This window comes from Echeneis naucrates, chromosome 20 (assembly GCF_900963305.1).
Source record: "Echeneis naucrates chromosome 20, fEcheNa1.1, whole genome shotgun sequence".
Classification (NCBI taxonomy): Eukaryota; Metazoa; Chordata; class Actinopteri; order Carangiformes; family Echeneidae; genus Echeneis; species Echeneis naucrates.
Window position 1 is genome coordinate 13,681,723 of NC_042530.1, and position 24,357 is coordinate 13,706,079.

At 40.9% G+C, this 24,357-nt stretch overlaps 1 protein-coding gene across 1 annotated transcript in view; it reads right to left on the minus strand.

The window, feature by feature from the left end:
- Positions 1-21,121, minus strand: part of reck (reversion-inducing-cysteine-rich protein with kazal motifs) — a 64,894-nt gene extending 43,773 nt beyond the window's left edge. The window contains exons 1-2 of the mRNA XM_029529289.1: positions 20,967-21,121; positions 366-424 (exon numbers count right to left, since the gene is read on the minus strand). Coding sequence (XP_029385149.1) covers positions 366-424; positions 20,967-21,042 — 135 coding nt within the window. The 5' untranslated portion in view covers positions 21,043-21,121. The remainder of the gene's footprint in view (positions 1-365; positions 425-20,966) is intronic.
- Positions 21,122-24,357: the final 3,236 nt, after the last annotated feature.

Below are 24,357 nucleotides of genomic sequence, written 5' to 3' on the forward strand. Positions count from 1 at the left end.
TTCCCACTTCAAAAGCAGGAATAAGGTTTGAACTCTGCCTGTTTGTTGCTTGCAGAGAAAAGCTTCTTTCACATCTTCTTTATGTGTCTAGCGCCATAAAGAAGGACATGAGGGCTTCGGAGATAGATAGAGACAGAGAGAGAAAGAGGGAAAGTGAGAGAGAGAGCGTCACCTGCTCCTCAATTGTAACAGGGTGAAGCAGAACTTTTATTTTGTACTTCAAAGACCCAAGAGACAAAAAAACTTTACACTACTCCCCTTCAAAAACCTCTATTCATCGGCCGCCTTTAATGGGCTGATGATGGGCGTCTGTGTATGTAAGTGGATGTGTGTGTGTGTGTGTGTGTGTGTGTGTGTATTCGTACCTGGTCACAAGCTTCTTTACAAGATGAAAACTCTACAGCATGATGGCAACAGGCGGGATCTGGAGACAAATAAATACAGTTAGTTCAGAGCAGTAAAACACAGAATTTGCCCTCAGGGTGGTGCTATAGATAAGGTCATGGAGAGTCACAGTGGTTCATCCTCTGGGAACATAAAATGGAAATTTGTTTTTAATTTTGCTTAAAAAATCCTTTATTGATGTAAATCAGTGAACCAGGAGTGTTGTTGATGTAGAAACTGCGCCTCATTAATCCTGATCCCCACGTTGACTTAAAACGACAAATTCAGCTCCTCAGTCTTATCCATGCTTGTCATCATGTCTTAGCAATTAATATAAAACATGTCTTTCATTATTGCTGGACTCTCCAAGAAGTTATTGGGGTGGATTTATGAATCTGTCTTCGAAGAAGTTCAGCTCTACGCAAACTGTACATGGGTGTGGCCTTCATGTAATTATCCTGACTTATTAGCTGCTTCTATTAGACAATCATTACGATTTAAATGCTTTCAAATGAATATAGTTTGGGTCATGACTGTGATCATAATCTGACTGAGCTGTGTTGCAGCCAAAAAGACATAGACGTGAAGTAATACATTAAATATTATATACTCAACCAGTAGCAGGCAAGATTATACTTCTTTGTATACAGACACAAACGGATGCTCATGGAGTGATTGAGCGAGCAACAGAAAAAAGAGAGAGAAGGAGAGAGAGAGATAGATTAATGGTTTTAGCACAACATAAAACCGCTATAACAGTCTAATGAGCTACTATAGCTATGTCAAAGCCCAGAACACACATCGAAAACCCGGCAGTCGGCTGAACAACAAGCAGCGCATAAACTAGTGTGTGCTGCGCTGAATATGCTGGAAATACAGATTTCCTTATTTAGCTAAATAAATAATCATTTTGAGAATGCAGGCACAGAGTGTTGAGGATTACAACTGTCAGTACCACTGATCACCAGCACTGTGTATTACATGAATTTCCCAGGGGAAAAGTGCGAACTTTGATATAGAAGTCTCCATGATGTGGGGGTGACTTTCACAGACTTCAGCTATAGCTTAAATATAAGAAATTACACTTAAAGTTGATGCATAAACTGACCTATTGGACAAAACACTTGAGTACCTGATGGAGTCGGATTGTGGTACAATGCTTTGTGGGTTAATGAAGAATATTTTGGCTGAAACAACAACAACAACAACAAAAAATACTCCCCCTTCTCATTGCTCTCTCTATAACAATTAAGTTGGTAATGGTCAGTGTAGAGATTATCAATTGTTACCATGGAAACATGGTAGTGGGTCTGAGTTAGCCTAAGGGTAAGATTTCTAATGTTTCAGCTTCAAATTAGTCTTTTTTTTTTTTTTTGCAGAATGATTTGACTTGCATTTGGCCGAAGGCAACAGCCGAATCTAAAACATCTTTGTGAGACGGGTCAGTGAACACTCACTGCATGTTTGTAAGAGGAAGCTGTGGCAGAGTCATTATCGTCCTGTGTGTGCAGGAAGAGTTCCTGGACACCTGAAAGCTGAAGAGGCATTAAAGAAAACACACACACAGACGGGTCGAATTGGCTGGCAGCAGGGCTCAAAACCACAATCCAGCCCAGGGTTCCAGTAAGTGACTTGGCTTAGTATGCTGTCAACAAATAGCTCACGCCTCCTCACTGCACACTTACACAGTGATGCAGAACTGCAACGACACATAGCTACAGTACACAGATGTGCTAACAGTGAGGCACTATACTCTATCTGCACCAGTCTGTGTCTGATATGTGTCAAAATAAAGCCGAGGGTCGTGGAGGCTACATGCCAACATGGTTATAATGCCAGATAAAAGCCTTTAAATGTAGTTCACCCACCTCAAAAGTTCAGAAAAAGCACTTAGGCAGCCTCATCCAACAACCTCGACTCTGTTAACATTGATGCCCTACAGGTCTGTGGGAATGGAAACGGACCCACCCTCCATGCTAATACCTCTCTGCAGAGAGAAGTTTACTGTAAAGACTTCCAATCCCATTCACTTTATTTGTATAGCACATTTTAAAAACACAAGGTTACCAAGGTGCTGCACAAGGGAATGAATAAAACGGATTAAAAAAAAAAAAAAAAAAAAAAAAAAAAACAACAGACGAGATTTCAAAACTTTCAGGGTGGGGGTCAATTTGACATGTAAGCTCATTCCACAGCTTGGGGAATACTGCTAAAAAGGCACAGTCTCCCCCAGTTTTTGTTTGTTTTTTTTTTTTTTGGTCTGGATTTTACTGACGACAAGACAGCTGATCCGCTGACCTAAAATGGACAGGGAGCCAGTGAAGTGGGGCAAAAATGGGGAAGATGTGTTCATGTTTTTGGGTTCCAACTAAAAGATGAGGAGCCACGTGTTGGACTAACTGTAAGCATGTGAGAGAAGCCTAGCTGACACCAATATAAAGTGCATTAAAGTAGTTTGAATGGGTGGCGATATGAGCATGAATCACACAGTTCAGATTTTTAAAAAGGTAAAATGGATTTGATTTTCGATAAAAGACTGAAATGATAAAAAGTGGATTTGACTGCAGCGTTTATTTGCTTTTTACGTTTTAAATCGCTCTCCCTGAGTTTTGCATAAGGTTGCAACAAGCCCAGATTCATACAATGGACATCAGAGGACACAAACACAATGAGCTCAGTTTTGTCTTTGTTTAATTTTGAGAAGTTTGAAGCCATCCAGGCTTTAATGTCCTGAAGAGAATCTAACAGAGCTGTCAGGGAGCTTTTGTTCCTCCTTTTGAGAGGCAAGTAGTTTTGAGAGGCAGCTGCATTTAAGTGAAAAGAGATTCCATGTTTTATGAAAAAACATGTCCAAGGGACAGAAGGTACAAAGAAAATAGGATTGGCCCAAGAATTGAGCCGAAAGGGTACTGCACAGGATAAGGGGGAAGCAGATGAGTTGGTATCACCAAGTCTCACTGAGAAACATTTCCCAGACAGATAAGACCTGAAACACTGCAGGGCAGTGTCCCTGATACCAACACAGTGCTCAAGGCAGGAAATAAGACATTTTGGGTTAACTGTGTCGAATGCAGCAGTAAAGACTTGAGATCGAAAACATTTTCTTTACATTAACACTGTGCTCCATCCAGTTAATCATCTTAACGCACCAAATCAAGTTATCAATCCACAAAAGAAATCGAGAAATGCCAAAATGAGCGCTGCTCGATCTGATCTGATTGATTTGTATATGTCCAGAGACTGAACAACAGCATGAGGAAAACGGAGACAGGAGAGAGGGAGAGGCCGTAGCCATGGAGACTGTAACAGGAAGGACAAAGGAAAGCAGCAGTTTCAAAATGGCTGATGAAAGTGGAGAAAGTGATTCAGATGCAGCTCAAGGGGTCAGAGAAACGGAAAGGTTGATTGCCAAGCCACAAAAAACTTGACTTAGTGTAAATCCGCATAGATGCCAACATACACAGCCAACTACTGCATAGTCCAAAAAAAAGAAAATAAAGTGTTTTGTTTTGTTTCTTTTTAAGTTCAGCCTTTAGTGGTCTGATGGTATATCTTTGACCTATGTTGATATAATTATGTCTCTCGCTGAAGAAAATGATTTGTATTGAATTGTATTGTCTTTCTCTTCCACAGCAGGTCCCTCTGTTTCACATTGACCGCGGCTGGCGGCACAAAAAAAAAAGACTGAACTCGACAGGCAGAGGAAAACCACAACACCCGCTTATCAGTATGTTCATGTGCACAAGGAAGCCCATGTGTGATTACGTGTGTGTGTGTGTGTGTGAGTGTGTGTTTGTGTCCAGCTGTCTGACACTGGAGTTTCTGGATTCCATCACTGGGTCTGTTACACTCGTCTTTGATGCTCCACCAAAGTGCATGCTTTCACAGTGTGTGTGCGTGTGTGAACAATGACTAAATAATAAAGAGTAAAGCTGAAGCCTCAAACTTGAGCTTTTAAGGCTTGACAGTGTTAGTGTGACAGTGTGTTCTTGGGTTTCACTGAACACAGAGCGCGGCTCTGTCTGCAGGCCTTTACAGTGCACCACGTCCTAATATTGTTAAAGCTGTGATGCAAAATTCTTGCAGAATAAGTCAGTAATCTATTTAGAGGGGTGAGACAGACTATTCGAAGGGTTGTAATTGTGTTGTTTGGCAGTTCGGAGTCCAATTGTCTCCCTCTTTTTAGCTCAGTTTTTGTCTCCACCAACTCCTTGAAAATCAGACAATGCAACTTGATAGTCACCACCTCCGTTTTTATTTATTAGCTTAGGTAACTTACTTTACAAGCTGAAGAGCGAAATGCTAGAATGTACAATCAATTTGATTGAAAAAAAAAACAAACAAACAAAACAAAACAACAATAACAACTAATTATTACAGCAAAACTTACAAGAAATGCAAACTAGTTTCTGCAGTCACAGACAAAATTCAGCTTGAGTGTTCAAGGTGGTTTTCAGTGCGTTCATCGTAGCTTTTTCAGCAGCTGCCTAATGAAAGTGGACTTTAAAAAAAAAAGGAGCTAGGGATTTGGATTGAACTGAATTCCAGTTCTACAAGTGTCCAGGTTCCATGAGTCCAGACGGCTGGTCAATGAAGTAATTGTTTTGATAATGCTTCAAGAAAGGGAAACAGTTTCTAAGCACTTTGAACTGACTTAAGTCTGACAGCTCATAACCATGAGTGAACAAGGAACAAATGAACTTTCCCTCCCCCATCCTCCTTCCCACACACACACACACACACACACAGAAAGAGAGAAAACAGCTTTTCCAAACAATGGCAGGTGACATAATAATTTGAGGGAGGGGGAGGGATGATGGAGGCCATTCATTCATGTACAGTATGAGGCCCAGTGTGAGACTGGCAGTTAATGAGCACTGGCCCCATTCTGGCTCAGCCTTCACACAACAGGGACAAGAATCCCCCCCACCCACCCCACACACACACACACACACACACACACGCACACACGCACATCACCATCACACTGTTGCATTCATGAAGCAAAGTGTAGCAAAAAACCCCTCACCTGCTCTGCTGCTCTTTATTCAACCAAACACATCACACCACAGACTGTTTCAGACTGAAAGCACTAAACTAAGTACCGTACAATCACACTTTTAGACATTGTGAATGTCCAACATCGTACGCATGTTTGGAACAACAATAGGTGAAAATCTGGATATTTACTTTGCGCTAAATCAACGGTGTTCGCAGTGCATGTGTTTGGCCGCAGGGGTGGTGCCTCCTGCTTTAACATTAAATACCAATGAAATATTGCTTTGAGTAGAACCCCAGTAGAACAGTGGCGTTACTGCCTGGTTTTAAACTGCCATTATGTTTTCTTCTAAATACAGCCATGTCTTAAAAATGGACATCATATTGTACTCGAGAAGACTTGAAACTTGAAGCGTCTTTACTGTGTTAATAAATCAAATAGTAGGTTCATTTTCCCAAAGACTTTAATTGTATCTAACCTGTTTTTACAACCACTGAGTCTACATGCCATTTTGTATACAGAATGACTAGTGATGATACCACACAGAGCTTATAAAACACATCTATAGGTTTTTCCCTGTAAAAAAAGATTTGTTTTGAACAGAGTGATTAAGTTCTTTGCATAAACAGTTTTGTGTTTACCTAAACCTTTATGTATCATGTTATTGAATTAAACTAATAAGTTAAGACAAGGAATTCTTTATTATCTATTATATCTATTATAGATATAATATCTATTATATATTATATCTATATCTCTATTATCTGTCTGATTTCAGACATTTTAACACAACTTGCATGCAGTCAAACTCTTCTTTAGTTTCTAGTGAAATAAAAGATTTGTTGGGTATATATATATAATATATATATATATTGTCCTGTATCGTACTTATTTATACTTACTTCAGAGATGGCTTGTGCTTTTGTGTTGTATTTTCACTGTTGTACGTCTGTTTCTTGTTTTGTTGAATCTGTTTGTTTGCTTTTTTCACAATTTTTTGGACAAGTGCGTTGTGAGTGGGTCGTCTTACAAAACAATGAAATCGACCAACAATACAGAGAATCGCTGCGATTGAACACCCTTTAAATACCGTTTCTTGGGAACAATGACAAATTCGTCACTCTTTCTCTTTGCACAAAGAAAAAGAAAGGGGACAAAATAAACCCGGGTGAATTTCTCAATGAAAGATACGAGCAGCAGAGATACTGTGGCTTTGATGAAGCAGCTGACACCATTCCCACAGACGGCGATGATACAACAATTATAAAGTTGTTAAATGTTCATTCATCTCTGACACAGCATGGAAGTGTTTACAAAACCGCCGTCTGTATCTGAATGACTGACAGACGAATAATGTCACAGGTTTCATGTCTGAGAATGGCTTTTGAAACCTGAACCACTATCAACACCCACACACCTTATACCACCCAGAGATAATGCATGTCAACATGAGGTCCCTGCAGGAGGAACGCGTGGCACAACTGTGGGAGGTTTAATCAAAACGCTATTGCGTGTGTGTGTGTGTGTTGGGTGGTGGAGACAAACAAAGCTATGGGCAAAGGTGTGAAACATCACAGATACAAACTGTCAGTCACAGGGTGAGAGAAGACGCGCTGTAGATCGTTCAACATACCGCCTGCAAATCAGATTAGCATCGTTTTATTTCCCCAACTTCATGATCAAGTCGAATTCCCAGCTTGGCACCGCAAACATCGTCATCAGTCGGGCCCCGACGCACACATTCAAATGCCTGCTTTGTGCGTACGCTCATCAAAGGATGTTAGGCACAGGAATGGAAAACAACGGCACATCCAAATCACAAACCGCCCAAGAGACAGAGGCCAAAATTATAAGAAAAGCCATCCTCTGACAATAACAGCGTGCATGAGAACTACACATTAAGTCCGAAGTTGAATTCTCACTGGAGACGATGGTGACATGAACGCTGTGGCAGTGTGGTGCAAAATGGTGAATGTGGCCAGCTGGTGGCCGCCTTTCATCTAAACTAGATGCAGGAACATGGCTCTAGTGTGGAGTGAGAGAAATATCTGGTAAACACTTTTGCGGTTTCTATGGAGTGGAAACATCACAGAGGCCAGGCTTGGAAAATATTCTCCCTTTGTATATTTGAAGCGCACAATTTACACAGAAGGCATTCTTCATCTTATGATTACATTACATCGGTGCAAGGTGTCTTGTTGTCTTGCTGTTAATGACTATTAACACTGTGGTGTTAATCACTGTGCATCATCTTGTGAAAATTATGAGGGAATTGTTATTTTTATTAATTGTGGTAAAAGTACCCAGCAAGCCAATGTACAGTCTACGTAATGCCAATACATCTTTACCCAACTAATACTGGACAATTCACGTCCATTTATCAGTGCGGTTAAAGACAAAAATCATTTGATGGAGATTGGATATATAAAAAAAAGGTTTTCATAGCCAAGAAGAAAGGACATTCTCTGCTTTTTGGGGCTTATGAATCAGTTTTCGGCTTGAGGTCAAAATAAGCAGTACATTAACATATAGAATTTTGTATATGTAGATTTGGTACGTGCCTTTCATGAGTTTACTGGTCACTCATCTGCCTTTGTGGCACAGAAGACAGTATATATCTGTTATGACGTGATGAGGGCTGCTCCTTGCGGAGAGTAAACAGATTTAGATATAACATGGACTATGTCTGTAGAACTGGGGTTGGCTAACTTTTGAAATGCGGCATCCAAACAGCATTTCCAGGCCTCTGTCTGCACTGAAACATCTGAGCGTCGCACAAACTATTAAATCTGTCCTTCAGTTGGGAAACAAAACTGCATCTGAGCCAACATCTGGTTAGGAGTAGGAGAGACAGCCCAGCTAACCGCATCGGATGTTATGGTTCTGACGCTGTCTGAAAAAAATCAACATAAATATAGGTTAAAAACAGCTGTGCCATATCATCCATGTTTTTAAAGTAAATCCAGGGCATCTCAGTTCATGCACAGAAATTCTCTCTGCTCTCCGTGGTCACCTGTGCTGCTTCATTACAGGTCAAGTTCAAAGTGACACCTGCTCTTGTAGTATTTTTGTGTTTCTGTGGTCGGACGACTGCCCTGCAGCATGTTCAACTGTTATCACATTAAAAAGGAACAACCACAGAGAAAGTTTGAGGCCACAGAGAGTCTTTCCCAACTTCGCTGGCGCACAGTCCAAGACTCTCGCTGGGTAGCTGAGGTCATTGTTTTGCTGAAGCTCGCTTTACCCTGTTCGCCCCAAAGCACCATTTAAAGATCCATTTACACTGGAAACAATTGAGGAAAAATGTTTTACTCGTGATGGAAAAAAAAAGATGCATCAACAAATTACAGACACTAAGAGGAAATAGATCAAGACATAACAACAGCCGACCATCCTGGCGTGATGGAATAGGTACTAAACAAAGACAAAGCCAAACAAAGACAACTGGACAAGCCCTGATAAATCAACACAAACTGAACCAAGAGAAACTGGACAAACTCGGAAAACTCAAACCTAATAGAACTTAACAGAGAAAATAGAGTATGGATATTCTTCAAATTGGAGCCTATTTGTTATTCTGTTTGTACTGTTACCTGTCAGACTTATCACGCTGTTATAGAAAGCCACATTCTTCCATTTTACTTTCCTTCCACTGATGTTCCTTGCATCAGAGCTGCTGGGCAGCCGCACTTCAAATGGCCGGGATAAAAAGCACCATTTCAGCTATGACAAACAATCCTGAAATAGCAGCCACGCTCGTGACTGGGAGCCAGCTGCAGAGACGATAAGGAGAGGAATTTCAGTGCTACCCCTTTTATGCAAATTCAACTTTACTCTAGATTTCCTGCCAGCCAGTTTCCTGTGTGTATGTGTGTGTACATATACATGGACATGGCGTCGTGACACGGCACTCTCTTTTGGGATATTTGCGGGTTTCAGAAAGCACTAAATTAAGCTTTTTGAGATTATAATTGCATAGTTGAGACCTTCCTTGTGTTCTAGCCGAAGTGTTAATAGCCATGAAAATTAAATCTGTGGCTTTGAAAACCATTTCAGTGTAGTTTAACCTCCCTCAGGCTTAGTAACAAACAGTCAGCCAATCAGAGGAGAGGATCAGCTACTCTCGTCAAATTGGCTGATTGTTTTTGCAGCGATTGGAATACAAAATCAAGCAGATTTCAGTTAAACACTCCAAAAAAAACTAATCCCGCAGGGCTGAATGGTTGGTCAAGGTCGGCCATGCTGGTAGCGAGTGGTGACTGTGTCATTATGAATGCACAAAGTTAACAGAAGTCCTAATGGGTCAGTGTGATAAGACACAAATTTTTGTTGCCAGATTGCTCTTTGTCTTTCACATGGGATGAGTCAAATGGGACTGCATGAGAAGGACAACAGGAAATATAATCATGCATATTAATCAAAGAGGAGAAATCAGCAGAAGTTGGAAAGAGCCCTCAACCACTACAAAAGTGTTAAATACTGCTATGAATCATTCACAACCACACTGACACACAGTGGCCGTTTGTGTCTTCTAACTAACTTTTAATGACTTGTGAATATTCAGTTTTGATATCTGGTTTAACTTGCATACCACTGTGGTTTTGCCCATTTACTTCAAACTGCTTATATCTATGATATCACTGTCAGCCATTTCCCAGACCATGGTGCAATAATTTTCTTCCCAACAGGCTGATAAAGGATTCAGACGAACTGGTAAAATTTAAGTTCCAGGAGTGAACAGGACCACTTTCAGTCCACTATGTGTCTGCGCACAATGTGTTCGGGTACAGTGGTAAATGTAGGTGATCCAACATACAGTCTCTGTAATTATGTACATATAAGACAAGCTATTACACAGCACAGACTTGTCACAGGCTTTTACTGAGATAGACTTAATGTTTGAAATGGCTCACCTGCCATGTTAACAGTTCCTTTTATTTCCTGCCCCTGTCTATTTACCATTTTTTGGAATATCCTGCTATACTAAAAATTAGTTGCACCCACGTCTCTTCTCTTCAGTCTGTGTCAGCTTATTTCCAGTGTGTTCCAGTTGTTTTTTAAATTTTCACTGTATTTGGATTCAGTTTCCTGAGAATCTTCCTGTTTATGCTGCCTCCGTCTGGATAACCAGTGTTTTGTTTCTTGCTTCCCCACTTGTACATTTTGAAAATTACTTTTTGAGTATTTTCTCCGCTCCTACCAGCCTTCATGTTTGTCTGCGTTTGGATCCTGATGTGCATTTTCTGTGGCGGCTGTGGGATGGACACCACTTTCTTTGTGTGGAGTAAGTGAATGAATCCCGTGACCTAGCTTTCAGATTCCCATTGGACTTGACAGGTTTCACTAGATGAAGCAGTTTTTATTTTGGTTAGTTTTTGTGCTCATGTGGATTTTGTGTTGAAGTTTCTGTTGTGCCAAGAGCTGGCCATTTGTTGACATTGGATTCCATTTCTAAAATAACATTAGCTAGTCAGTCCACTGACTGTTTGAGGTCACTGAGAAAGTCAGTAAAGGTCTCATTTCTTCAGTCTCGTTATAATCTCATTGCATATTGTTCATGAAAAACAATTCATGAAAATAAATAGCTTAATACATATTTGGTATGTTGTGTTATATGGTAGATTTTCCAAGTTGTTTCAAAACTAGAGCGATGTTATCATCGTGAAGCTTGTCAACTGACCTGCCCCCTATTACCCCTGAAAAATAAAATGAAAAAAGGAAATCCTGAGATACAAACTCATGTCAGCATTAAAACAGACGCTTAAAGGGTCATTGCCTTCATGCTTTGTTCTGCAGTGTGCATTTGATCAGTAACTTTTTTACTGTGACATTAAAATGGCAAATAAAGTAAAATTCTTCCAAGCAGATTCTGTGATGTAATTGAATTCCATTTAGTTTTTAGTGACAGTGTTGGTTGTAAACTAACTAGATAGAATACAGAGAGTAAATATCAGCATGTCAGTTGAACATCTAACAACAATCCTCCAAAAAGATGACAGAAAAATACAGTATCACAGCAAAATTAAGATGCCTTTGTGATTGTGAGTAAAGGAACAGTCAGCCACACATAGAGAGAAGAGAAGCCTCCTGTGTGTGACCACGCTCCTTCCTGCATTCCTCAGAGCTACTCCCTCTCTGGGGGGGGGGTTCATGGATCGAGGTCAAAGGTCACTTCCTGCTCTTGGATTAATTGAAATGTTCACCATTAAAGAATCAGCAGTGTGTGTTAAGTAAAGAAGAGCAGATTTCAGAAAATTCTTTTTTACTTTTCTCCCCTAGATGTATAAAAAATGTGTCTACAAGACACATTTGCTGAGGCTTTGCACTTTAGAGGGAATGAAATTTGGACAGCACCAGTGTAATTTCTTTTCATAATAATCATATTTCCCTAAGTTGAATCATTCAGAGAAAATGATACAAACAAAAGCATTTGTCTTCTCCAAAGTGTCCCTCGCTTCAAACAGCATCTCTGACTCTTTCCAGTGAGGAGACAGTGACAAATGGAGCATTTACTTCTTTCTGATACAGAGCTCACATCTTCTGCCAGTTGCCTCAGACTGTGATATGTGAGAAGGACATTATGAAGAAATTTCACAGAGAGGAGCATCGTGCTTTTTGCACGTGTGTGTGTGTGTGTATGCAAGCGTGGCAGGGTTACAGAATCTTATAACATGTCATCCAAATAGCTGGCCACTTTGCCTGCTCTCTTCATGGGTATTGACAATCATGTATCTCTGCCAGTAACTACTACAGGGTAACACAAATACAACACAGCACAACCCAAAAAGTAGCTTAATTAGCAGCTAATTTAAGCTTTTAATCAAAACAGTCTTACACAGAATTTTCAATGAAAACCTGCTCCTTAAAGGAGTCAGCAGACATGCCAACATAACTATTTTGAATAAAGGCATATGATATAATGGACTATTTTAATTTGTGATAGACACTGGAATTGCACAACAAAATGAATGCGGTTTTGAGGAGGAATGTCCCCCTAAACGCTTCCTGAGTAGTCTACATGCAGAAGTAGCACAGTGAAGTTTCTGGCTGGAACTCAGCCAGGTGGCGTTTATTGATGGATGTTCACTTTTTTGGTGCAATCACTTATGCAAAGTCACAAGTGTGGAATAACAATAACTGCTGTTTATTGTAAGTATGAGTATGCCTATGCTTCTTGATAATTTAACTATATCAGTTCCAAGTATGGTGTATTAATTTCACTTTTTAGTCTGTGTGCGTGTGTGTGTGTGCGCGCATTTATAGGAATACGTTATGTAAGGGGATTGTGTGACCATGTCAGACATATGCAAGCCAGGTGTGTACCCAATAAGATTGAGTAACACTTACACACACACACACCACAGTTGTAGTCACAAGATCCCCTTGAACAGCTAAATCCTTGAAGAGAAAGTGCAGATGTCCCACACACACACACACACACACACACACACACACAAACCAAGGCACCTAGATGGTGGAGCATGTCCTGCACTCATTTCATATTCAATTAGCAGAATCAAAGCCAGATGCATACCTGACCGACTGTATTGTGTTTATGCAATGTCAAATGACATAATGAGATGCATGTGGCCATGCAGAATGAGGCAAAGGGGGGAGAGCACAGAGGGAGACGGGGAAGGAGGAGGCCAAGGAGAAGGGATTTACCAACGGGATAAATGTCCAACAAGTCCACTACACTCATCTATTGGATGACTACCAAAGGAAGAAAAACATCTCAATATGACCGACCACACTGATACCCAGTGCACATATTGAAATTCTAAATAAACCCAATCATTATATAAATCAGTGTGGGTATGACAAACTAGTCCACTATGGTTCATGTAAACATCATCCAAACATAATTTGGCTAATATGCAAATGGTACGTCTCAATACATTCCAGGCTGAATAAGGCAACCTGTGTCATGTGTTGATTCAGAACAAGGAAAGATAATAACAAATCAATACTGAATGCATGATTTTAACGATAAAATGAAAAGGATAGTAGGGATGTTACAGGTTGAGGCCCTAAGAGCTGGGAGGAAAAAATTACAGATGCATCCCAAATCTGATCATCTTTGATTGAAAGGTTGGTTTTCTGTCCACCGTCACGATTTTGTCTCTTGTTCACTGAGGGCTAATGGTTCTGCTGTTGATGACAGAGAAGAACCAAGTTTATTTTACATGATGTTTTTGGGTACATCTCAAATTTATAAGAGAAAGTTAAACAACTTTGAAAGATGAAAAAATTTAAAAGACTTGTTTTGTTAAGAGGAGGCGGCGGAGCGTAATGGCGATTAGCGTCATTGCCTCACAGCAAGGAGATTCTGGGTTCAGCTCTCAGACCTGGGGCCCTTTGCAGATTTTTGGATGCTCTCCCCATGCCTGCATAGGTTTCCTCCTGGTACTCCAGTTTTCTCCCACAGTCCAAAGGCATGCATGCTTAGGTCCCTTAGTGACTCTAAACTTCCTGTAGGCATGAATGTGAGTGTGAATGGTTGTTTGTCTCTATATGTCGACCCGTCCTGGGCTAACTCATCAGCTGGGATTGGCTCAAGCACCCCGGGGTGAACGTTCTGTTAAGAGATTGTCACCAGCTCTCAGAGAATAATTACAGCAAAGTTGATGCCTGAACTCCAGTTCTGGAAGTTTATCCTGCCAAAACACAGGCTTTAATTTTCAGATGAAGATAGTAACTTAGTTAATAATGTGCTTCAAGAAAGTGCAGCAAACATACATCTGTGGATGCTATTACACAACACTGAAAGTCACACTTTTCTTTCATCTTATAATTTTCCATTCAGGTGGCAGACGAACGTCTCTTCAGATTGTTGCAGTGGATAGTTTGAAAAGCTCCCATATTCTGTCACTGTAAAATATACAACTTTACAACAGAATTGCACATTTACAGCCTGGAACAAAAAAGTGGTTCGAGCGTCAGCTAATATGACAGCTAATATCCTCCTTCATGACAACTGGACATTAATATTTTATATAACTCTCCTTTTTAAATTTTATGAAAGCTTAAGGTTCTACATAATGGATGGCAGGCTACTAATTATAAGCTTCACACATGAACCTCATCTTTGCCCATTTCTGGCTCAGCCAGAGCCAGCTGCTGCTAAGATGGCAACAGCTGAGCTGCACACTCGGAGTTTCAAAACCGCCCTAGAGAAACCTGTGGCTGACTACAAGCAGTCTACATCCATCTTTATTTACAGCCCTTAGTAAAGTCACAAGTTAACCACCACATCCCACTGACGGGGATTGTGCGCATTTCCAAGATAAACATGACTGCCTGACAAAAGAGTCTTTGTCGATAGAAGAGTTACTGCTGGAAAATTATAATTAATTTTAAGGCAATTAAATTTGGTAAGGGTATGGACACAAGATTACATTCTGTAAAATTAAGTGTGGTGTTATGATGATAAATTTTCATGTGAGAAGTAGATTTTTCTGTACTCACAAAGTAGTCATTGTTTAAAGTTTCACTCCCTTATAACTGCTTCTCTACTAGATCTGATCTGTCTGCAAATATGGAAAGTAAACAAGATTATTACTGATTAATCAGCTTTATTTAGTTCATTAAAATCGTGAAAAAGTGGGAAATTATGACTGGATTTGCAGGTTCGTGTCAGCGGTCCAGCCAGCTCAATTGGTCCCTTCTGCTATTATTTCACCCTGAACAAGAACCTGGACCAAAAACAACAAAAGATAGTAAACAGGGCCTCAGTGAAAAAAAGGCTTACTATGACAAAGGCTTAAGAGAAGGCTGACATGGAGGGGGAAATCAAAGAAAAGGTGAGCATGAACAATGACATGCACCGCACTAACCTGCTGCAGCCGGTGGGACAGTTTGGTAACAACATGCACAAGCTGCAGACCAATGCCTCTCCAGTATCTCTGACATGAAGCGATCCAGTTCGAGCGCCATAGGGTTTTCCTCCCGGCACAAAAGCTACAGCATCCAAAACACACAACACCTGCTCCACACAGTTATTCCTCTGCAATAAAACACAGCTGTCCCGCAGACTTGAATTTTAGAACACTGAAATCTTTTTTTTTTTTTTTTTAAGCATCTTATTTGTTTCCTGTTATCTTTGATTTCCACGTCTCTGCTCTGTCTCCAAAACCAAACAATTGACTGTCAGACCACGTTCCCTGTCGAGCCAACAAATAGACAGCTGCAATCTTTTCGAAACTTAATGGAAAACACTGTTTGATTGTGCAGAGTCTCTATTCAATTGCATTTGTACGAGAGGAGCTTCTGAGAAGACATTTTATTTAAGCAAAAGACAACAGTTAAATACAAATTTTTGCAAGTCATAATATTATTAAAGTACTAGAAGACCTTCGGGAAATGAGCAGAAAATGTAATTATCCTGGGAGAGCCCTTTATTTATTTCTAATGCAGTGAATAGCAAGAGGGCCAACAACAGAGACAATGATTTGACTGCTTTCCAGTTTGTTGTGTTTTGTTTGTTGTTGTTTTTTTTTTAGTCCAAATAGCCAATCAGACATATATCTTTTTTCTACCTAAGAATAATCAGTTACAAATGAAGCTGCTTACCTAAAAGTTAACTCAAGCTAACCTGCTATTTCTTTGAATCAGTACGTTCTAGTATCTTTAGGAGAAACATGATACAGAACCTGCCGCAAATTGGCACTTTTTCTTGGATCAACTGCTTCAAACCGCTGCTGCTAAAGCAACCATTTATTACCACACTCCACATGCAAGCTGTTTGAGCGACAGCAAAGCGTGGTTAAAAAAAAGAGTCCCAAAGGAAAGGGCTGTTTGATGGCAAGATGAAGCGCCGCATATATTACATACTATCCATAATAAAATTGCAGCTCATTACTCTCTAAACTGGCAGGACTGCTCTGAATCCACTGCAGGTAAATACATTAACTGGAGATAAGAAGCCTCACACAACCACACATCAAATAACGTGAACTTTCACTGAAATGCCAAGAAATTGTGATTCAAACTCACTAAGCCTGGCAGCAGTGCAGACCATTACATTATATATATTTAGCAATATTTCCCTCCATATGCAATCTTTTTTATTATTATATCAGACTTTATTTTCTGTACAGTCTTGCCATTCTGCTTTAAAGGACATAAAATACAGTATATATTATAATATCATATATATCACAATACTTGCACTGGGCTGTGTTGTGATATTCATTCTATCATTCATTCATCTTCAACCCCTTATCTGTTTCCGGGGCGCGGGGGTGCTGGAGCCAATCCCAGCTCACCAGTCCATCACAGGGCCAACACACAGAGACAAACAACCACTCACACTCAGACCTACAGACAAATTAAGGATCACCAATTAACCCAAACGTGATGTCTTTGGATGAAGGCGAAACCCAGAATACCTGAGGGAACCCACAAACTTTCTGTTGTGGGGCCACAGCGCTAAACAATATGTGGCCATGCTCCCCCTGTGTTGAGATATATTTTGGATATTGCCTGAGCATCTAAGTTTCATGGACAGTAGCCCAACAGATTCCTGCCTTAGAAACACGAAGGTAAAGGGGCGGGCTGGAGGGGCACTATATCTCGTTCAGCTTGAATAAAAAGCATTTAGTAACGTTGAAGATACAACACGAGTGACACACTTAACATTGCTCATTATGATTCAAAGAACTGGACTCATCACTGTGCTCATGGTTTACCATCTCTGGCTGAGCAGCAATGCAAGTAAAGATATGAAGAGGCTTGCAATAAACAATGCGATGTTTCAACTTTCACCTCAGCCAGCTTATTGAGACACTGTTAATTGTGCAAGTTGTGGTCACACCCTCAAATCACTATTTGGATATGCAAAAATTACTCTTCAGGCACTAAAAGCAACCACAATGCACCATTAAGAAACCTTTACTTGTGTTACTAAGCCTCATTTGTCAAGGCAAGATTAATGATCATTGCAAAAAGCTTTTAAGCAACACCGCACATTCTTACTTCAACAAAATCCATCCATCCATCCATACCATCTATACTCACCCATACATACATGACCAGTGTGTAGACTGAGCAGTGTAAACAAGACGCAGATTGTCGCAGTTAATTAGTCACACAAAGTAAAACAGACGAGGAACAGCGAAGAAAGCTGTAGAAGTAAAAGCAGACATGAGCAGCACAAGAGCAGCTCGCAAAGACTGCAAGGTCAACGTTGCTTTTTACACGTTATTGTCACCATTGGTACTGGGGCTGATTATAACCAATCAGGGATGATCGTTATCAATCACACCTCACAATTTCAAAGATCTACATCTTTGGCCGTACAGACTACAACACAACCGCTGAGTTTTCAAATCAATAAAAAGAAAGCAACATTTCCAAAAGCCTCTGGTTTAGATTCTGGAAAACTTTGGAGAAGAGATGATGGCAAGAAAATCACTAAATAGTAGAGTGGTTATCGCCTTGCTGTGTTAGCTGAGTTACCGTTTGGACTGTTCAAGTCCTGTTCTGATTTTACCATGTTTTGAGCTCGGGCTTTCCAGCTATCCTAACATCATCATCTTTACATCTAACATCTAAACCATTTTGAGGCATCAGACTGCCATTCATAGGACTCTCTTCCTGTTTCTGTATATCTCATTAATCAACAGGTCTGACAAATTCAACATTTTGAAGTGACACCTACATATTGACTGGATTCTGACAGATGGCCAAAAATATTCAAAATAAATATTTGAGGCAGTTAAAGATTAATAAAGTGCCTGGCAATGCGGATCTGTAACCAAAGCTGCCACAGTTTTTTCCCACCTTCTCAAAAAGGTTTCATGCAGTGCCTGTCAACTTCTGGTATTTTTTACACATGACCATAAAAACCAATCAATGCCACTTCAAATGGAAATATATTTCAGCTTCAGTATGTCCATGTCAACTCTTACACACATAATGAATGAAACGTTCTCACCACCAACACAAGCCAACAGCACTTAACCTTGCCTTAATGAAACCAAGGTTTAATTATAAGAGTTAAAGGACTTGCAGCAGGTGGATTTTAACGTGGCACAATGAAGTGGAGCAGCTGGTGCTTAATGATAACCCCACCTGAATACGATGGAACTTATCCAGTATATTTGGAGTCGAGCTGCATTCGAAGAGCTTTCCCATTGCTCTGCAAATGTCTGCGCTGTTTACGAGCAGAGCATGTAATTCTCAACTGTGACAGGGCTGCCGATGCTGCCTACGATAGTAGAGCGCTTTGATCTCAGTGGTGTCTCCAGGGAAAATAGCCTGGGCATGGATCAGAGTTAAAGAAGCACTGTCCTGAAATAATTCAAGTCCACTACGTAGCCATTTACAGGATCATATTTTATATATATAAAAAAGAGGTTTTTCCTTGTATAATTTCGCTGGGCTTTTTCTTTATATTTAGCTCAAGCAATGGCGTTGCAGGATGGAAAAATGTTACATTTCATGGTCAACTCAACGAAATCTACAGGAAGGGATGGCCAAGAAATTCAACTCTATGTTGCACTTTAATCTTGTGTTCACTAAACTATAATTACTTTCGCGGGGCTGCAGCCCATGCCTGCTCACAGTGGACAGGGAGAGAGAAAAGGGCTGCCGTTCACTTCCCTCCTTCCCCTCCTCTTCTCTTTCTGCTTTGAGGAGTCAAATCGGTTCCAGATGCAGTCTCTCACGGCTAGCCCCACAACCCCGATCGCAACATGAAAGAAACCGAGGAGAGAAGTTTTGCAAAACTCGATAGAAGGAGAAAAAAAAAAAAATATGTGAGGAATTTCTACATAGAGCGAGTGAAAGGGGAGCAAAGCCCGAGAAGAAACCCTATCTTCCTATGGGTGAAACCTGGTCGATCACTTTTCCACATGGCGCTGTTCATCCCAACGATAACCCGTTTTAGATTTTCTCAGACCTTTATTGCTGTCACAAGCCTTTAGGAGACAATGTGCACCCCAAATGAGGATCTAAGAGTTGTGTTGCTTTCATGTTCCTGGCAGATGTGCCAGGGAAAAAAAAAACTGTACAAAGTGATATTTAGCCAGAGCAAATCCACATCCTGCACCCATGTGGACTAAACATCAAAGACCTCCCCACCAGCATGTTAGACCAATTTATAACCCTGCCCATGGAGTCCCCCCACCCCTCCGCCCCAACACACACGTTGATAAAGAAGGCAGCTTGGATGCACACAGGACAATATACTGTTCAGCAGCGATAACAGCCGAAGGTCTGTCCAGGAGACAAATGCCTTTAAATGAATGTAGCACCAAGGCACAAAGTGGCGGCTCCCTGTTGACTCACACAATTAACAAGTGAAAATTAGATGAGTTGTGCTGTTGTCCCACAGAACCAACACAAACAAACACACACACACACCTCAGTGTTGCTCTAGCAGCCATCACAGGTCCCCGTGAATTCATTAGCACCCTGTGAGGCAAATACACTGCATTCACACACATTTCCATAGCATGCTGTTCTTATTCTTTCATCAACACGCTCACTTTGCCACCTTCATAAACATATAAACACTAACTTGTGAATACCTGGTGTCACTTTAAGCTTAAAATTGTGAGATGAATGACAAACATGGGGACGTTGGATGGGGGTAAATGTATTTTAGGCTATATGACTTTTCCCATCGCTGTAAGGAAAACTTTCTTCCAATCGTCTGTGTGTGTCAGCACTGTTTACTACCGACCCCCCCCCCCCCCCCAACTACCAGCTACTTTGAAAAGTCTTCCAGCCGAGCAGAAAGACAACAAACCGGCGGAAAAGAAATCCAAGAGTGTCGGGAGGGGTGGAGGGGGGTTAGTGAGAGTTTCCTCCCCGGCCCTCCTGCACAGTTCCACGGGCTCTATCCGGCACACCAAGCCGCTACCACAGGATGCTAGCACCGAGGAGGAGCGGGCGTCATGCTAACGCTCATCGCAACAATGGATTTACCAGCAAAAAAAAAAAAAAAAAAAAAAGAAAACACAAAACAAACAAACAAAACGCTTCGTTCTGGCGAAGTTAAGCAGCAGAAAAGCACGCATCTAACATTTCATAGGTGTCAGAAAGTAGCCTTTTCATTTGAGGCGCTCGTCCCAACTTTTCCAAAGCTTCCCCCCCCCAGTTATTCTCACACCTCAGACACTGAGTGGTGGGCGGTAGCTAGCGGTCCGGACAAGTTCAAATTTTAGGTTTTTTGCTGAAATCAGCGGCGGATCTGGGGACATTCAGTTGCCCCGAATTCACCGGGAGGCTTGCTTGAACTAAATTACCCCCAAATTGTTTGCCTGCGGTGCGTCCGGGATCACTAATAAACGAAGCAGTGTAGTGTCGGGCAAATTGTGAATGGAGTTTTGCTTCACAACCCCCCCCCCCCACCTCCTCCTCCCCTCTTCTTTCCCTGTCCGACCAACAGGATGCCGGCTGTCACTGAAGTTAGTCCCGGGACACAGGAGTCCAGACCCCCCCAGCCAACCTCTCTGGTCCGGGGCTCTGTTGTTACATGAAGTTTCGCGATGATCGGGACAGGAGACAGGAGAGCAGACTTCGAGCTGCGGACATGAAGAAGCACAGACACGGACACTGACACGGACGGACTTACCCTGAGCTCGGAGCGGCTGGCAGAAAAAGTTTAAGGCGATGAGGAGGAAACTGATTATCTGGAAACACACACGCATCTTATTGAAATTCTAAAGTGCATCGTGGACATGAAGACATAGAAAACACTAGTGCTGTGAGACGCTCCATGGATCCCCTGTTACCTCTCTCTCTCTCTCTCTTTCTCTCTCTCTCTCTCTGTGCACGGCCCCCGGTTGTGAGTGTGGACCGCAGCGCGCATGCGCAGAACAACACCAAACCCCAAAACTTCGCTCTCTCACAAAGTCACAGTCTTTTATCATTTTACTCTCATGCAGCAGCAGAGCGATGCAAGAAAAAAAAATATTTCTGACTCATATTCACATACCCTCCGTGTGTCATGCTATATTCCGATTATAGGGCTGTTGGTTCAAAAACACCAAAACAACTGCGCTTGATTCAGGCTGTGTTCACCCTTGTTTACTCCACTTGTTACTATCTTAGACATCTTCAGTGCTGAGGTCATTCATCATTGTTGCGTCTGAGTCTGAGTCTCTGGTCGTCTCAAAAGTCACTTCATTACTATTCAGGAAATCCTGTGTTGACTTGAAAAAACACTTTGCTACACTCATTTTCTCAACACTGTTTTCTTCCTTTCACCAGAAGGATAATGCATGACGGTATTGTATTGTTTGGTGAGTTAATCGGTGGTAGACTGCTTTTTCATGATGCATTCTGGGATACTGTGGGTCCATTATGAGTGCATGGCAGTCATCACTATACACGAGACAGCAGTTGGAATTGTGAAAACCGCATTTCACCGAAAACAAAATCTTTCCAAAAGGTCAGAACTGAGATTTGAGGCATTAAGACAGATACATTAATTATATACATTTGGGCTAATAATTTACAACTATTGAATCTGTTGGATAAAAAGAACAGAGCCCTTTATTCATTTATTATATATAAGAAGTCAAAATTATATATACCAGAATTACCCAGTAGATCCTTCAGTCTAGAATCAAAAAAAGTTGCCCCAATTTTCTAAAAAACAGGAGACAAGTTCAGAGCACAGACTGGGTGTGTCAGGGGCCAGCTGGTGTGAGAGGAAAAATTTTTAGATAGATAAATATATGCTTTATTTATCCCAAGGGAAATTTTACCCTGCGTTGGTGGCCTTGTTGGATAAATTGGCACAGTTATTTTATATATTAATTGAGTAGCCAGAATCAGAAGCTATGACACATTTTTCCTCTTTTTCTTTTCAGCACTTTTACACCCTCCTGCATGTTAGATTTGTGTTTTCTTTGAGGCCGGACTAAAATATACAGACTTACAGGGCATGGATTTACTTGCAGAGTGTTGCTGCTTAATGAGCAAACCCTTTTCCTTACTGAGTTACTAGCTACTGATTGTAACACTAAATACATTTTGGTTGGCACATAATGCAGCCCACATTCAGTTTGTGGAAATGTTTCGAGCAAACGTGAAAAGTTTCACAGAGCTTATAGTCAATTTCTGCAAAAATACTCACTGACCTACAAGGTACACTTGTGACAAGTAAAGTGGGATTCATACTTTTATAGTTGTGTTTCAGAAATTCAAAGCACTTGCTTTGGTTAGAGGGGGAGCTCAGAGGGAGAAAAAAGGAGTATTTAACCAAAGACAATTTCCCCCTAACCTCAACTTAAGCGTCTCAGTAGCCTAAATGTAACCACACAAAGAATAGCGACTCACAAATCCTGCTCTGTGTCTACGTCATGTAAGAATGTACCACATTAGGACTAAAAAAAAAAAAAAAAAAAAAAAAATCACAAGCAGAGAACATGATCCATGCATCAATTACATTTCATCTAACATCAGGCACAACCGCAGAGCAGCAAATTTAATGGTTGTACTGCTGCGATAGGTATAGCTGTTATGTTACGCAAGAACTTAATGGAGATGGCAAACAAAAAATTAGGAGAAGAAAATTCCAATCTCGCTCATTTTATTTTCATGCGGCTGAGATGATCAGAGAGAACCAAAGAGAACTCTGTCCCCAGTATGCAATGGGAGAAATGATGGCCTTCCACACACCTTGCACAGGTTCCCGGTCCTCTGCGCTCCAACACACAGCCACAAAATTGCATTTAAGTTTAAAATTTACATAACCTGCGTGCTTGGAACCTGGAATGCCCAGAGGAAAGTCACACGAAGACAGAACACCCAGCGAGGATGAATGTTTCTGTGTGGTTTCACCTTTATACAGACAGAGCGGCTTTTTGTTCATGTTGCTCTGGTTCATCAGCTGGAGTTGTTGCTCTGCTCTGAGGTTTTCCAATGACTCATTACACAGAAGCTTGGGGGTGTAGAAAGTCTAATGATTTATCAAGTGACTGCAGTTTCTCTCTCATCCTTCACCAAACAAATGCCAAGTTTACAATAACTATATATTTTTGCTATTTATTCTATATTTTTCTTTGATTGGTCAAGAGCCATTTAGTCAGATTTATAAGTATGGGACTTTTAAAATAGAGCTATTTTTCTTGGGAAATTATATTATTTGTCATGTATTATGCAAATTGTATGATATCACTATATAACTACAACAGTGCTGCATGTTCATAAACAGTAAAGAAAGTCTGTTCATTTAAGCCAATACAGACAAAAGGCTGTTTTAATGTGAGGCAGTTGCTTGCTAGTGTCTAAATTTTGTGTTGTGAGGTTGTACCAGAATTGTAAGCAGTTTGCTTTCAGCAAACCTGGGTAATCTGGGTCTGCCATTCATTTTCCTTCAAATAAGCCATCATGGCAAAATGGCCGCTATCAGGTCTCCTAGCTGATCTCTGTAAGGATGACGCTTTCCCATTTGGTTAATGGCTCTCAAAGGAGTGGACCATTCATTTTCACCTGCTGTTTAAAGCTTCACTCAGTCATGATTCTTTTTAATTGCCAGTTGGGACATCGTAATGGACGTCCAGAAGAAGAGGCCAGTTCTCATTCTGCAGCACGGTATGTCTGTGCTTCTTTCCTGCCTGCGTCCTGGATCTGAAATCTCTTCTTCTCCAAGGACTCTTATGCAACTTCACAGTTGTATTATTCACAGCGGGGCTCTCATTGTAATCCTCTGTGGCTGCATTATTTTGTCTTTTTTTTTTTTTCTTATGTCACACAAGTATATTGTTTCTGTTAAGATTTTCTATCCTGTTTTCGTTAGTGAGAGTCCTAGTCCTTCACCCTCCTTTGACACTTATCAATGAACAATTTCACAATTTGTGGGCATTGACTACTGGCTGGGTTTTAGATTTATTTTAAAGTGTTGAACCATTTTTTTTAATCTGTCAGCTGCTTTTGGTCTCCTCCCTGGGGATATTGCCAGTCTTGTACTATTTTTCTGAATTATTCGGAAGGTTTCGGAACATGTACTGGATAAA